This window comes from Arvicola amphibius, chromosome 5 (assembly GCF_903992535.2).
Source record: "Arvicola amphibius chromosome 5, mArvAmp1.2, whole genome shotgun sequence".
Lineage (NCBI taxonomy): Eukaryota > Metazoa > Chordata > Mammalia > Rodentia > Cricetidae > Arvicola > Arvicola amphibius.
This window is the reverse complement of record NC_052051.1, coordinates 122,347,239-122,363,753: the sequence shown is the minus strand read 5'-3', so window position 1 is coordinate 122,363,753 and position 16,515 is coordinate 122,347,239. Positions and strand designations below refer to the sequence as shown.

General features: G+C 41.1%; 1 protein-coding gene across 2 annotated transcripts in view; it reads left to right on the top strand.

The window, feature by feature from the left end:
• Trim36 (tripartite motif containing 36) overlaps positions 1 to 6,903 on the top strand; it is a 42,516-nt gene extending 35,613 nt beyond the window's left edge. For both annotated transcript variants that reach the window (XM_038331019.1, XM_038331020.1), the window contains exons 8-10: positions 1,755 to 2,045; positions 4,855 to 5,152; positions 6,212 to 6,903. In XM_038331019.1, the coding sequence (XP_038186947.1) occupies positions 1,755 to 2,045; positions 4,855 to 5,152; positions 6,212 to 6,566 (944 nt within the window). In that variant the 3' untranslated portion in view covers positions 6,567 to 6,903. The remainder of the gene's footprint in view (positions 1 to 1,754; positions 2,046 to 4,854; positions 5,153 to 6,211) is intronic.
• Positions 6,904 to 16,515: the final 9,612 nt, after the last annotated feature.

The window sequence follows — 16,515 nt, the reverse complement described above, 5'->3', positions numbered from 1 at the left end:
GAACCTGGTATTATTTACTATAACCTTTTCCAAGCAGGTGCTATAATTTCAAATGCTGATTTTACTGCCTTGACTGTTGGTTCTGTGTACACCAGTTGTTTCTTAGATATATGTTAGCTTACTTTTGGGTCTTAAGCATTTACCCATGGATCCAAACATTGCCCCTGGAAGGGTAAGGCTGACCATAGGTAATTGTGGGTTATGCTCAGTATACAACAAAGGACCAAGAAAATGGTGGATAGGAGAGAGGGGGCCTGCATTTCCTACCTGTGGATGTATTTAATTTTCCCTACATGCCCATTCTTATAGCAACTGTGTAGCTGAAGATATTCTGTGACTTGGTCCTGTTGAGCTTTTTAACTTTAAAGTATGTGTTGGTTGTCTTTCTAGATCTTATCGTGGCTGTGTAATCTTCAGGTTGTAATCACAGGCTGTGGAATAAATGAAAAGAAGCAGGGCACTTCCTTTATTTCATTTCCTCCTTTGTGGTTGGATGTAAATGGTGTGTGTGTGGCTGTGCATGTTTTTGTATAAGTATCTTATACACGCTGAACAAAAACTAGTGTGTAGCAGAGGATGACCTTGAGCCCACTCTCCTGACCACACTGGGATTATAGGATGCACTGTCGTGTCCAGCATACATGTGACTTTAGACCTTACCGTATACCAAGCTTACGAGTTTAGTGTAAAGAAAAGGTTATGTGTGCACAAGGATTTAGCTGTGACATTGGTCTGCTTTTTGTTTTTTGAGAAATGATAGCCTAGGCTAATTTGCAACTCATTATGTAGCCCAGGCTGGCCCTGTATTTATAGTTGTCTTCCTGCTTCCTAAGTACAGAGATTAGTGGGAGCTGCCATGACTGGCTTTAAACATATAAACTTTCAACAAATATTTTAGCAAAATATTAGAAGCTTATTTCTCCTAAATATATAAATCTTGATTGATCCATTATGGAAAAATTTTGCTGAAATCTAAATGAAATTGGTGCAGGGATTACCTTGAAATTGCCTAAATATTTTTGTTGGTTTTCCCTACTTTAGTTTCTATTTTCTCGGTGTTTTTTTTTTTTTTGTGTGTGTGTGTGTGTGTGCGTGTGTGTGTGCGTATGTGTATGTAGACCAAAGGCCAGATGTTAGTGCCGTGTTTCTTCCTCAGTTATCTGTCTTATTCCTTTGAGGCAGGGTCCTTCACTTGACCTGGAGCTCACTAATTTGGCTAGACTAGCAGGCCAGTGAGCTCCAGAGAGCTTGTGTCATGTGCGTAGCAAGCACTGTCCCAGCTGAACCCCCTGCTGCTTTCTGCTTCATGTCTATATGAAGAAAAAGTATTTGGTTTTGCAAGTCTACATTAGAAAATTAAAGGAAATATTCAATAGAATTTGGTTGAAAGTCACAAAACTTAACCTTTTAAGTATTGAAATCATTTATGTAAATATAAATAAAAATTTCACCTCCAGAGTCACAACTCACTATGGGCAAAATCTATGTTTTTTAAAAAATAGAATTTCCAGTGTTTTAGAATTAATAATGATACCAATTAATGCTGTAATCATGGCTTAATTTTTGTTTACTTTTTCACTTATTTTTCCCGTTTCAGTTATAATTACAAATTTACCTTATTTTATATTTTCTATCTTTCTTATGCATAGTATTATAAATTTAAATTTTTCTTGGATACTATAAAAACTGTCAGTACTTCGCTTTTGCTGAGGGAGCTACTATCTTAACATCATGTTCTGTCTTAATCCTTTTAGGCATAGACATTCCTGAGATCAACGAGGAACAGAGCAAAGTATATAATAACGCCTTGATAGACTGGCACCAGCCAGAGAAGGACAAAGCCGACAGCTATGTTCTTGAGTACCGGAAGATTAATAGAGATGAGGAAATGATGTCGTGGAATGAGATAGAAGTGCACGGCACAAGTAAAGTTGTCTCCAACCTTGAAAGTAACAGTCATTATGCTTTCCGAGTGAGAGCTTATAGAGGTTCCATCTGCAGCCCCTGCAGCAGAGAGCTGGTTCTGCACACTCCTCCAGCTCCAGGTACCAGGAAAAGCAGAGTGGGAGAGGCCTGGAAGTGTAAAATGATGGTGTCTTCATGTAAACCTATATTGAAACCAGCTTTGTGCTTTTGAAAGAATCTAGACAAGTAGATTTCATTTTTGGCTGAGATTTAGAAGTGACCTGAATCCCCAACTATCACCTCTGAGGCTGTATTAGATTTGACTGATATCAGATAGAAAAAAAAAAGACTTTTTAATGATTGGGACTAAAGAGGCTTAAAAATGACTTGAATGCTACTTTAAACAATTAAAATTGCACAACTGCGTGATCTTGGGGGAACATGTCTTAATCCCAGCACTTAAGAAGCAGAGGCAGGCAGATCTCTGAATTTGAGGCCAACCTGGTCTGCATAGTGAGTACTTAGCCAACGAAGGGCAAAATCATAAGACCCTGTTTCAAAACAAAAAACCCAAAACATAAAGCGATAGCATGGTTCTGGGATTTTTTTAGAGGTCAGTAAATGACAATATTAAAAATACAGGATATTGACAGTTATCTTTAAAATTCATTGGTGTGATTTAATCTAAGTCCCACACGAGGGTGGGAGGTATATATTGGGAGCATGAGACAAGCTCTCCCTCCACACAGATAGCTTCCTGCTCCCTGTTACCTGCCTCTCTTTCCAGGTTACTTATTAGAGAGGCTGAAGAGCTTTACTGGCTAGGAAGGGCATACAGGTTAGGTGTCCACTGTGGAGTTTCCATAGGTGATGGACACTCAGAACAAAAATTGTGCTCACACACTGTAGAGGGAAAGCTTTTTGCCCTGCCCATCACTGCCTTGGATGTATTCAGTTGCTTTTTAGATCATGGACTCCACCCCTGTTTTAGTGCCTTATGTATCCATATTTTCTTTTTTTTTTCTTTTCTTTTTTTTTTTTTGTTGTTTTTCGAGACAAGGTTTCCCTGTAGTTTCTAGAGCCTGTCCTGGAGCTAGCTCTTGTAGACCAGGCTGGCCTCGAACTCACAGAGATCCGCCTGCCTCTGCCTCCTGAGTGCTGGGATTAAAGGCGTGCGCCACCACCGCCCGGCCTATGTATCCATATTTTCTGAATTCTGTCTTTTCTTTCTCCTCTTGTCCAATGTAAAGAAGCAGTGTGTGTGTGTGTGTGTGTGTGTGTGTGTGTGTGTGTGTGTGTGTGTATACTTTCCAGGTATATTGTGGCCTTTAAACATATTAGAATATAGAAATATATAGGGTTGTCTGAAATTGTTTTTCTTTTTATTCAGTTTTACTAAAATAAATAAGTTGAATGTTCAAGTATTCAGTAGACCTTTTTTGTTTGTTTGTTTGTTTGTTTTCAAGACAGGGTTTCTCTGTGTAGCTTTGTTGCCTGTCCTGGAAATCTCTCTGTAGACCAGGTTGGCATCAAACTCAGAGATCACCTGCCTCTGCCTCCCGAGTCCTGGGATTAAAGGAGTATGCCACCACCACCTGACTTCAGTAGACATTTAATGCTGAATGCTGTCTTTAATTTTCGGTCTCTGAAAGTAGAAGGATGGTTCTGGACAAGGCTGCTGATTTTAGTAGCAGCTGTATGGGGAGGGGAAGAGGGCAGGCTGAGAGTTTTATTTTCCTCTCTAAGAGAAGTTACATAAATACTGGGGCTGTTTAGAATTTTTGTACAAAGTAGGAGATACTGGAGATGAAAAAGAATCAAGATTAACTATGCCAGGACATTAGCCATTGCCAAATAGAAAGATCTGCCTCTATATGGGGCCTGGCTTTAGTTTGCTGGCAGCCAGTTTTTTAATGTCATGTAATACAGATAAGATTTACCATTGTAAGCACATATTTTAGGGATAGAAACTGCATTCATAGCATTGTGCAGCTATCATCATTCACATCTCCAGAAAAAAATTTAAATCTCAACTGAAAATCTGTATAAACAGCTTTTCACCCTTCTCCGTATAGACGCTGGTAGTCTCTATTCTTTCTTTCTGAGGGTTTGACTCTGGGCCCTCAGAAGAGCAGAATTGTGCGTTGCTTGTCTTTTTGCATCTGGTTTATTTTGTGTGTTCACAGTGTAGTGTGTTTCACGATTTCCTCTTTCCAGGCTTGCTAGCACTCCCCTGTACATCTATCACATTTCTTTACCCATTATTTTGTTGATGCAGTTTTTGTTGTGTCTTCATTGGCTAGCAATAAATGTTATGCATACGGTAGTTGAGTTAGTTTCATTCTGCAAATGAGGAATTTAAAGTGTAGATCAATTTTTTTGTGAAATGTTTGAGCTGGATGCAAACCTCTCCGACCTGAAAACTCACGATTCTCTTCTTAAACAGTACCGCCTTACTCATGTTTGCTGTGTTGATTGATAAGGGAAACATCTTATAAATCCTGCAAATTTATAAAATTTGGAATGCTTATAAATATATAATTCCTCTTAGGAGCTTAAATTGACCTCCGTGGGCACTGCACACATGTGCAAATAGCCCCTATAATTAAAAATAATAAAATGAATATTTAAAAAAGATGAGTGATTAAGTACATTCTATATAGAGTAATTAACATTGCTGATTCCAATGTATGCACTTATAAACGTTCACAAGCATCTAAAACATGGGCTTCTGGTTTGGATATTCCTGAAGATCTTCAGGTATAGAGAATATACTGGAATTTACTGCTGCATTGGAATTTTGTTTGACACAGCTCTCTGGTAGAGAATGGCATCTTCTTTGCATCCCTTCAGTAGTTAATTTCTATTTGAAAACCTTCAAATTCAGCCTTAAATGTTAGAAATGCTCATAGATGTTGCTCAGATTATTTAATTTTAACCTCCCTTCAGTTTTCAGTTTCCTGTTTGATGAGAAGTGTGGCTATAATAACGAGCACCTCTTGTTAAACCTGAAGAGAGACCGGGTGGAGAGCAGAGCCGGATTTAACGTTCTCCTGGCTGCGGAACGCATCCAAGTGGGCTACTACACAAGTTTAGACTACATCATCGGAGATGTGGGAATAACGAAAGGGAAACACTTCTGGGCCTGCCGTGTGGAACCGTATTCATACCTGGTCAAAGTGGGAGTTGCCTCTAGCGACAAACTGCAGGAGTGGCTTCGGTCTCCCCGGGACACGGCTAGTCCCAGGTAGGGTCTTCCCTTGATGGAGAACTTGATAGCGACTTTGAATCTAAATATCAGTGTAGCAAAGGATCACCCTGAGCACAGGCTGGGACTCATTCAGTGCATTTGGAACACACATTTCTTTTTTTTTTTATACTTATTTATTTATTATGTATACAATATTCTGTCTGTGTGCATGTCTGCAGGCCAGAAGAGGACACCAGACCTCTTTACAGATGGTTGTGAGCCACCATGTGGTTGCCGGGTATTGAACTCAGGACCTTTGGAAGAGCAGGCAATGCTCTTAACCACTGAGCCATTTCTCCGGCCCCCCACACATTTCTTATGTAGCTGTTTTAGAACTGGAGTCAGGGCATCTTGTGTTCATTCACAGAATAATTAACATTTAATTTTTGCTGCTCTGAGGGAAGTTAGTCTGTTTTGATTTCCTCTTGATTATGATTCAGCTTCAGAGCTTACAGTTTGAAAGTTTCCTTTAGTTCCTAAAGGTGTGTTAAATCTACCCATCCAGTGAGATGCCTTTAACTCCCTTGTTCACCCTACTAGAATTTTCTATGACCTTTCATGTTTCCCAGAGGGAAAAACAATTTCATTATTTATTCTGGATGTGGGGATTACAGTCAGAAAGTAGGGTTCTCAAGAGGAGAATGGGCCATGCTCTTATCTCGTGTTCTTTTGAGTGCCTAGTTATTTACTTTAGTCTATTAATTCCATGGATGAGGGCATAGGTCTTTGTATTTTGTGACATGCCATTGTGTACCATAAATATTTAATCTCAAGTTAAGCCCTTCACCCTCCTTTTTTTTTCAATAGAAATGCATTTTTTAGGTTTCCATTTGTGTATAAGTTTAGGTCTAACTGGATGGTGCTATAGGGAATTTGGTATTGAATACCTACCTAGTCCAGCTCTAAACAGTGCTTTGCAGTCTTAGCTTATGTGAGCTAACAGATCACCTTTGTGCATGTTAACTGTAGAACAACATATGTTATTCTTTTGAGAACATGTTGAGGATCCTGGGAGGCTGTGGCTGGAGATAAGAGCCCGTGTTTGTTGTGTTGTAGGTATGAACAAGACAGTGGCCACGACAGTGGGAGTGAAGATGCCTGCTTTGATTCTTCACAACCGTTTACGTTAGTTACTATAGGCATGAAGAAATTTTTTATACCCAAGTCACCTACTTCTTCCAATGAACCCGAAAATAGAGTTCTTCCCATGCCAACAAGTATAGGGATTTTCCTAGACTGTGATAAAGGTAAAGTGAGCTTCTATGATATGGAGCACATGAAATGCCTGTATGAGCGCCAGGTAGACTGCTCACATACAATGTACCCAGCATTTGCCTTAATGGGCAGTGGAGGAATTCAGCTTGAAGAACCCATCACGGCAAAGTATCTGGAATATGAAGAAGACGTGTAGCTCGGACACCCCATGTGGCGAGGATGAAAACCGCGGACAGAGCCATGCTTTGGTGTCAGTCTTCGTAACAATTACATGTCATTCGCGTCTTCTGTCACCACACCTGTTTGTAGTGTGCAATTCTTTGTTTTATCTTGTTTTGTTTGACACCCAGGGTCTTGTCAAACTCTGTCCTCCTGTGGTGGGCTCCAGAGTGCTGGGATTTAGGTGAGCACTGCCATACCCAGCTAGCGTGTGAGCCTTAAAACTCAGAAGGCCTTCACAGCCTCTTCCATGCCGCTGTTCTGCCGTCCACATTTGTTGACTCCGGCCCCAGACAGGTGACTTGACAGCTGGTCCTTCTCTTTGGGCACAAGGACTCTAATTTATTTAAGTCAGCTGATGTTGCTGTTATCTACATTCCTTCTGTTTTGGAGTGGGTGGGATACAAAGTATTTATTGTGCTTTTGTGCTTGTTATTTTTCTTTCCTTTCCATTTTTGTATCATGTTCATGTCCAAAGAGAAGATATTCTTAAATGCCTATTGGTAGAAATTAGTCCCAAGCCATGAGTCTTCGATTTGTTGTTAATAGGAAAATAAAGTTATAGATAGGTAAAATGACAAAGGCCATAAAATGGTAGTATATTTAAGTAGAAAATTATGTATTTTAAAGTGTGTAACTACTGAGTGTATATTGCCTGGCAAGTGCTTTTTCTTTTTCGTATAGACCACAGACTGTATTTATTGGTAAGGACATCTCTGGGAGTTGTCTGAACTGTAATGCTCCTTATCTGGCGTACGTAGCAAGCATGGTCTCTTAAGGAAACAGAAGGTTCTTGAACCCATGCGACTTTTCACTGCAATATAATTTTTTTCCAGAAAATTTTATCTTCAAATTTTTTTACTTCAGAAAATACTTGTATTTATAGTAAAGAATTATTTTTCAGAAATACTAGTGAAGATGGACCGATGGTGAACGCCTGTCTTGTGAGTTTTGTATTTTTGACACACATGTTACATGTCATGTTTTTCTGGCTTGTGTTTAAAAACTTGAGAAGCTCACTGTCCGTCTTAACAGCATTAAACGCCAGACATGTTACATGTTACATGTTACTACTGTCCAGTTGGGTGGCATTGTCTGTGGCTCATTGTGTGCTCATAAGCATTTGTCGTGTGAATCAGTAAAACACAAATTATTTAGAAATAGTAACTAAAATCAACAGGATTGTGTCTACTCGGTTTGAGGAATTGCACCTTTTCTAACTTGGATGTTGTTTTCTGCAAGACCGTCTTCTAGGTACCCAAATGACCTTTGAAGTAGATAGTTTTATTTGAACTGCCTTCTTTCAAAGGTTAAAATGTCCGGACAATAAGGCTTACACTGATCACTTATGGAGTGCTAATATATTAGTGGAGTAACCGAAATTTTTGGAAGCTGTTTGTCTTATTCTTTTTAATTATGATTTTTAATGGAAGTTGTCTGTTAAGCCGGTCCCACTGCATCAGACCCACCCCTGACACACCCCACTGCCACTCATGTAGGGAGATCTGAAGAACTGTGTTTAGCGATTATCATTCCTCTCCCGTATACCTAGCACTTTATGACATAGGAAACAAAGAATGCACAGTGTTACCTGTATCATTGTGCAGTAAAAGCTGCTAAAGTCACATGTGTGGTTCAGTGTGACACTCAATACTCATGTAAGCACACGTCCTGTAGACATTTTAAACTATAAAGCTTTAACAAGAATCAGAAAAGGAAGCTGTTTCAAACACTGTATCACTGTATAGAAATTGCTTGGTGGAATTTCATTTTTAATAAAAAATAATAAAAGGAAGTCAAGTGTGGTTATTCAAATCTACACTCCAGAAACTTTCACTATGCTTTGTGGATAACTGAGAAGAAAACAGTTATTAAAAGATGCTTTGTGGCACATGTTATAAGAGCTTTTATTTTTGATCACATGTGTATGGCTTTGCACGTACACATGAATGTGAGCACCCGTGGAGTCCAGAAATACCAGATGCCCTGGAGCCTGAGTTCCACGTGGTTTGAACCATCTGCCATGAGCGCTGGGAATCTGCCGTGGCCTTCAGAAGAGCAGCACCTGTTGGGAGCTGTGAGACCCCAGATCCTGAATTTCTCGTAATCCCCTGATCTGAGTGCCTACAGCTGCTCTGAGCACGAGACCTTCAGAGTTCCTGATGGCAGGAGAGTGGTTTCTGGTGGGTTTGGCTGGGGCATGGCTATCTCTATATAATCTGCCCCTGAACACAATAAAGGGGCATTCTTGTGGAATTCAAGGATGACCCGTGTCGCTGTCTATCTGTCTGTGTTTGTGTATTTTAATCTCCTGCCCCTTGCCCGAATCTCGCGAACTGGGTGCCAGCGCATAGAGTGCAGACATGGGGGCGCGGTGCACGGCAATTGGAGGTCTCCACCGAGATTTCGGCAAGCACCCACTCTCCCCATGAGCCATCTCTCCAGCCCTCACATGTTTTAGGCAGAATTATTTTGATTACTTAATTATTATTATTTAATTCTTGTGGAAGTTATCAGTAGAAAAGATTAATTTATTAATTAATTTATTTCACTTGTCTGCTTATATCATCTTAATATTTTTTTCTCTTCTGTAGTCTGCAGTAGATTGCATTGACCAGGTGAGTGGTCCATTAATTCATGTGCATCATTTTGGGTTATGATGCTGTTAGTTGTGGTCAGTAGTGGATAGAGTTTTTGCTAATGGGTCTTTTTTTAATTGATGGAATCAGTGGATGGGTGTAGTCGAACTTTTTCTTGGGACCTCCAGCTTCCCAATAATGACAAAGAGACTTATTATTAGTTATGAAAGTGAGACCAATACTTTAGACTGGTTTCTAACAAACTCCTATAACTTAACCCATTTCTATTAATTTATGTGCTGCCACGTGTCTAATGGCTTGTTACCTCATTTCCTACATGTCAGGCTTCCTTCTAGTCTCTTCATGACTCTGCCTTCTCCCCAGCCTCTTCTCTGCCCAGAAATCCTGCCTAGCTGTTGGCTGTTTAGTTTTTTTTATTAAACCAAAAAGAGTGACAATTCTTCACAGTCTATGAAAAGATTATTCCACAACAGGTTAGTAGTGGATCATAGAGTTTTTGCTAATGGGTCTTTTTTTTTTTTTTTTTTTTTTTTTTTTTGTTAACAGAATCAGTGGACAGGTCCTAATATATATGCATAATTAACAAGACTTTCAATGGGTCTGGTAGTACAGACCTGTAGTCCTACCTAGCTGCTCTGGTGGGCGAGGCAGAAAATCTCAAGTTTTAGGCTTGTCTGGGTTACACAGACTGAGCTCCAGCGTGGGCAGCTTAATTGAGACCCTATTCCAAATTTTAAGATAAAATGTCTGGGGCTGTAGCTTGGTGGCAGAGAGGCCCCAGGTTTGAGCTGTGGCACCACAAGGGAAAAAAGGGAGATGATGATGATGATGTAAGACCTTCTTATGAAGCCATGCAATGATTCATACATTCACTGCTGCTTTCTGAAAATAGCAAGAGTTAGAACTATATTCTTTCAGAATAAAACTTATCAGCCCAATAATCTGGTTCTACCCTGTGAGCACGTCTTATGTGGGGATACATTGTTTTACTGATGGAGAAAGCAGTTGAGAATGAATGGCGCAGGAACAATGCTTTAAGACATCACATTGTATCAGGCCAATTTGCATTCATTTAAAAAGAAATTTTATCTGTGTATTTATAAATAGAATTCTTTCACCTAAAAAAGAAACTTAAAGGAATTTGGTTAAGTTTGGTTTACAAATACTTATTTTACAGAAAGTTGCCAACTCTTGATGTCCTGTTTTCATGGATCTTAATAGAGATGAGAAAACACTTCCAGTGTCTACAGTAATAATCACAACAGTAATCAAAGAGGGTGTCATGATTTGAAAGGGAGTTAAAACATGAAAGGAGCCAGAGGGACGAGAGGAGGTGGTAGAAATTATGTAAATACAGAAATCATGAAATTCTCAAAAATAAAAGCATTAAATAAAAATTTCTAAAAATTAGGGTTATCCTCAAGATATATGAGATAATGAACATACATTTGCATAGAAAATCATGCTGGGGCTGCCTAAAGTAACAAACTGCAATTGTTTTAAAGGCTTGAGCTTGACATGACTACAGCTGTGTTTGCTGTAATCTTCATATTGCCTGGTAATGACTGCAATGCATCCCAAACCCTATAGGACAAAAAATTAGTCAGCCAAGCAATGTTGTACTGGCCACTGATGCCCAGACTTTTTTTTTTAGTGTGTGTGTGTGTGTGTGTGTGTGTGTGCGCGCATGTGTCAAAGACAAGCTGTGGGTAGTCAGATCGCCAGACTGGCAGCAAGCATCTTTACCCTCTGAGACATCTATCTGACTCTAGACTATTTCTTAACTGTTGTAACTTTTTTTTTTTTTAAAAGAAACGCTAAGCCTCCACTCACCTTTGTCTTGTTTACCATAAATGCCTTCCTTCTACTCAGGAGTATAGAGACCCACTTGCTACCACCTAAGAAATGCTTCTGTCCATAAAATTTTAATAAACTACATCTTGTACAGTTCTGGATCTGCCTGTCTTTGTCTTCTGATTCAACCTTTAGCTGGTTTTCATGTATGAGGACTGAGGTTTTTCCATAATGCTTGCTCATCTACTCCCCCATTGGAGAGTTGCATTAATAATCAATTTGAGGCTAATTTAGTTTATCAAATTAAAAAAAAAACCTGATCTGTTTTCTAGGAAACTAGAATTGTAGGGTTCTGTTTTATTTCTTTGTTATTACATAACCGTGGAAAGAGCTCATGTAATGTCAAAGGGAAGGACGTAGGGTAAACATGGATCATGACCAGTTTGTCTAGTGGCTCATGACACCTACCGACAGCCTAGTTAATTAGATGAATCATGTTCTGCAGAACAGTACTTCCCAGTGCGTCACCTGGAGAGCTTGTTGAAAGCTGACTTTGATGACTCTCAATCTCTAAAATAGACAACCGGTACACTTTTTAGATTGCTACCAGAGTTAAAATAGATCCACATAAAACATTTAGCTTAAAGCCTGGAATGGGCACTCAACAAACAAGCTTTTGAAATGATTCAAACTACCAAATAAATCTTTTTAGCCAATTGTGGAACTATTTTGCAAATAATTCACTCTTGTTCACGGAGAAGGGTCAGAGCCAAGGAAACATGGTAGAAGATCTGAGCGGAGTCCTGTTAAGTTTCAAACCCAGGACAAATGGCTGAGGTGCCTACTTAATATCAAAGCAGACCTGGTTGCCGGGTTCTCCCAGCATCCCTCAGTTCCTACCTGTTACAGGGTATGGCTGGCATACCGAGCCCTCTACTCTGAACTCCCAGCCCAGTAGCAGGGCTGCCCTTCCCCCAGAGGCTATTCCCTCTTCAGACATTTTGGTTACCTGCCTGCTATACCTTTGGCCTCCTGGCTGCTGTATCTCCTACCCAGGCGTGGTCCTCAGCAGCAGCCGGCTCTGTGTTGTCAGTGCAGGCACTCAGATCAGCATGGCTCCAACAGTAGCTTGGCCCTTGGATACTAACATGGCCCCAGACCTCAGGCATCCGCATAACCTTAGTTGGTAACAGAAACCTCGGACATCAACACAGACCCTGGCTATAGTATGGCCACAGACTCAAACATGGCCCTCAGCTTTAGCTCCGGCCTGGATGTCACCATGGTATTGGATCACTCAGATCTGTATGGCCCTGGCTGCAGCATGGCCCTCAGACACCAACATGAATTCAGGTGGCTGACCTAACCCTGGGGATCCACATGCCCTCATGGACATCGACCCAAACCCTGGTTGCTATAGTGCCATGGACCCAGACATGGTCCTCGGCAACAGCCGGGTCCCAGATGACACCATGGCCCCGTGTGGCAGCACAGGCCACCCAGACCAGCGTGGTTACAGTGGTGGCATAGCCCTTGGACACCAACAAGGCCATAGATGGCTTCTGTGTGACCTTTGGTGGCAACATGGGCCACAGATATTTACATAGATCCTGGTTGTTGTAGGGCCATGGAACCAGACATGGCCCTTGGCAGCAGTTCAGACCTGGACAATACCATAGCCCCAGGTGTCAGCATAGACCAATCATACCAGGCTCTGGGGACAACTCTTGGACACCTACATGGCAACAGGTGGCAGTCTAGACACTGGGCATCCTGTGTCTTTGGTGGCAACAAGGGGAATGCATATCCACACAGACCCTTGCTGTGGGGCAATGGTCTGTACCCTGTCAATTGGATTTTAATAAAAATGCTGATTGGTCAGTAGCCAGGCAGGAAGCATAGGTGGGGTGACTAGGCAGGAAGTAGAGGTGGAGCAATGAGAACAGAAGAATTCTGGGAAGAGCAAAGACTTAGTCTGCAGTTGTCACCCAGAGGACGCAAGATATGACTGCCTCACCAAAAAAGGTACCAAGCCACGTGGCTAACACAGACAAGAATACTGGGTTAATGTAAGATGTAAGAAGCCTGAGCTACTAGGCCAATCAGTTTATGATTAATGTAGATCTCTGTGTTTTTATTTGGGACTAAGCAGCTGTGGGACTTGGTGGGACAGAAACATCAGTCAACAAATGGTGCCCAACTTGTGGACAACTGCATCCACAGAAAACCTGAGAGAATTTGGGAAGTAATTCTAGACACAAAATAACAGCGTTAAGCATGGCTTCTTGGTAGCAGCAATTTTCAGGTTTGCTCTCTTTGCTAGAGGCAAGTGTATCTCATTTAAGAGAGGCTTCCTGACTCAGCTTTAGCTGTGAAACTTTGCAGCTCTTTTAAGAGGCCCTGCCACCAAACACTTAAATGGTGTTTATGAATTGCTGACAGCATGCTTCTTGGTGGTGGCAGGGACCTTGAAATGCCATGGAGTTGTGGCAATAATCATGGCTCTGGCCAGTACTTCTGCCATGAGGCTAGACTCTCAGAAAGCTAAGGAATGCGCTGGATCCAGCCGTCAAAGTCACGGCTTTAATCCTAGACATATTGTTTAGCAAATTAAAGACTCATGTGGTCAGAAAAAGAGCTATACAATAAAGATAGATTCATATAAAGAAACCTCTAAATGTTTTACAGTATATTTAAAAATATATATAGGCTTGGGAGACAAAAAGGATAAAGTCCTTAAAATAAAAAAAGCAAGAAAAGTATTTGGGTGTGGTGGCAGATACCTTTAATTTAACACTTGGGAGGTAGAGTCAGGCAGATCTCTGTGAGATCAAGGAAAGCCTGGTCTACAGAGTTAGTTCCAGGAGAGCTGAAGAAACCCTGTCTCAAAAAGCCAAAAATTAAAAATAAAAGAAATAGAGTTTAAAATAAAGCCACGTAAAGATGGAAAATACACAGAGAGTCTGGATACTGTATATTATTGTGTTGTCTTTAAATTGTTTGATGGCTGAGGAAGGAGCAAAAGCTGCTAAAAGACACTTGATTATAAATGCTGCTGGATTAATCCAGCATATATGTTTGGAAATGCCTTGACTTCAAAATTTAAGTCAAAAGTTATGTTACTTTGGAGAAGAGGTTTTGCTTTTGTTTCCACAGGAAATCAGAGGCTGTGGATTTATTCTGGTGTAAGAAAAATCAGGTTTGATTAAGGAAGACCCTCTGAGAGATCTCCAATAGGAGGAATGGCCCACATGTCTGAGTTCTACATTGAGAACAGATTCATGACTGCTGCCTGAGATGATCAAGCCTCACAGGATACTCCAGTCAGGACTTGATCATAACTCTAAATTTTCTTTAGGTCCCATAAGATTATCAGCGCCCCCAATTAGCAGGAAGTAGCCTAGAGAACTATGCCCACATTCCCCCAAAAATGGATTATGGATGTTTGCCTTTCTTTAGAATGTTGGTTACAAGTTGTTATGGATAATGGTCAGGAGAAAAGCTAACCAAAGGAGATTCAATTCAGAGTTCTTGTTTTCAAAAGAAAAAAAAAAGGGGGGGGGGTGCTGCAGGACAATGATCTGTACCCTGTCAATTGTATTTTAATAAAATGCTGATTGGCCAGTAGCCAGGCAAGAAGTATAGGTAGGGTGACCATGCAGAAAGTAGAGGCAGAGCAATGAGAACAGGAGAATTCTGGGAAGAGGAAATACTTAGTCTGCAGTTGTCACCCAGATGCAGAGGACACAAGATGTGACTGCCTTGCTGAAAAAGGTACCAAGCCACATGGCTAACACAGGCAAGAATAATGGGTTAATGTAAGATGTATGAATTAATAAGAAGCTGAGTTACTAGGTCAATCAGTTTATGATTAATGTAGACCTCTGTGTTTTTATTTGGGACTAAACAGCTGTGGGACTTGGTGGGACAGAAACATCAGTCAACAGACCCTGAATGTGGGAGGACCATGAACCCAGACATGGGCCTTGGTAGCAGGGCCTTGGTAGCAGCGAGAGCCTGGACTTCACCTTGGCCCCAGGAGGCAAGCAGGCCTCTCACATCAGCCTGCTCCTCATCATCTTCATTTCTTCCATTCTGCCTCTTTCCACAGCACATGAACCACTCAGCTTCTCTTTATCACCCATTTTTCTACCACGTTTGTTCATTATGATAGGAGTCACATGCTGCAAGGTACTGAGCAGGCCCATGAGTGTGTGTATGTGTGTGTGTGTGTGTGTGTGTGTGTGTGTGTGTGTGTGTGTGTGGTTTCCTCAATGGCATTTCTGTCTTTCCAATCTGGATTCCTTGGAAACCAAGACATGAGGCAAACGTTGGCATTTGGTTGATGTTGACCCGAGGTTAGACATCCGAGGGATCTAACTAGCATTAACAGAAAGGGTGGCATTACATTCCCCTAAGTAAAGGTTCTTACAGTCCCCGAAGTAAAGTCACCAGTTCTTTACCTAGAGACTGGGTTGCTCATAAAAGAAACTATTTAATGATCAAGTCTCATAAACAGATGAGGAAGACTAGAGAATGTAGATTATTACATTCTCCCCCCACATATGACGTGGGAGGAGAGAAGTTTCAGTCATCTTAGACCGTCTGGCTTGGCTTGAAAGTTTTAGAATTGTGGGTATCAGTTGGCTAACACGGCCAACTCTGTGGAGCCCTAACTCTCACATCACCGGAACCTCTTAGGTGGTCTCTTTGCACATGATAAGTACTTACATGCCATTGATTCCACTGTGTATTATCTGCATTTTTGGCCTCTCTGATCCCCAAGCCTACTGACACAGCCACCTCCCTTTGGGTGTCTTAAGAGTAACTTAAAGTGAGCTCCTGTGTCCCAGACTCACCTCCCAATCAGGCAATTCATTTAGAAAACAGAGCAGTTAAAAATCTCACAAGTAGGACTAGTGGTTGCCGAGGTAACATCAATAGAGGACCTTTTCTGTGACCTCGGTGGTTCACCGAATTGGGCCAGCAAGTTGTCACACAAGCTGCCGTCTTGCTTCTGAAAGTCTGATAGGACATGAAGAGCAATGGGTGAGGTCTCAGATCAATGCCATTTGCATTTTGGTTTGGTGCCAGCTGGGTTCTCATTTGGCATGCTTTGAGATGCACTGTGTACAGGTTCTGCCTACACCTCCCAAGTGGTAACTGTTAGCACACATGATTTATACAGTGCCAGAGATGAAGCCGGGGCTTCTCGCTAGGTGAACTCTCTGCTGAGTCATACCCACAGTGCAGCGGTTTCTTTAGAAGCCCAGGGGTTCTTATTTCTCTCACCAACTTGAATTTATCCCTGGTCTCCTTCTGTAACAAGCATTTCTCTGATCTTGCTCCATTAAGGAAATATTATTTCCCCTTTTGTTTTCTGAGTCCTATTAATTCAGAATATGCTTGAAGTTAAAAAAAAGTTTTTTCTCCCTGGTAATTTAGAAGGTTATTTTAGTGTGTTTCCTTTAGTGTAAGAAATTGAACCCACCTTGTGTGTGTGGAACTATACCCCTTGACTTTTAACTTAGG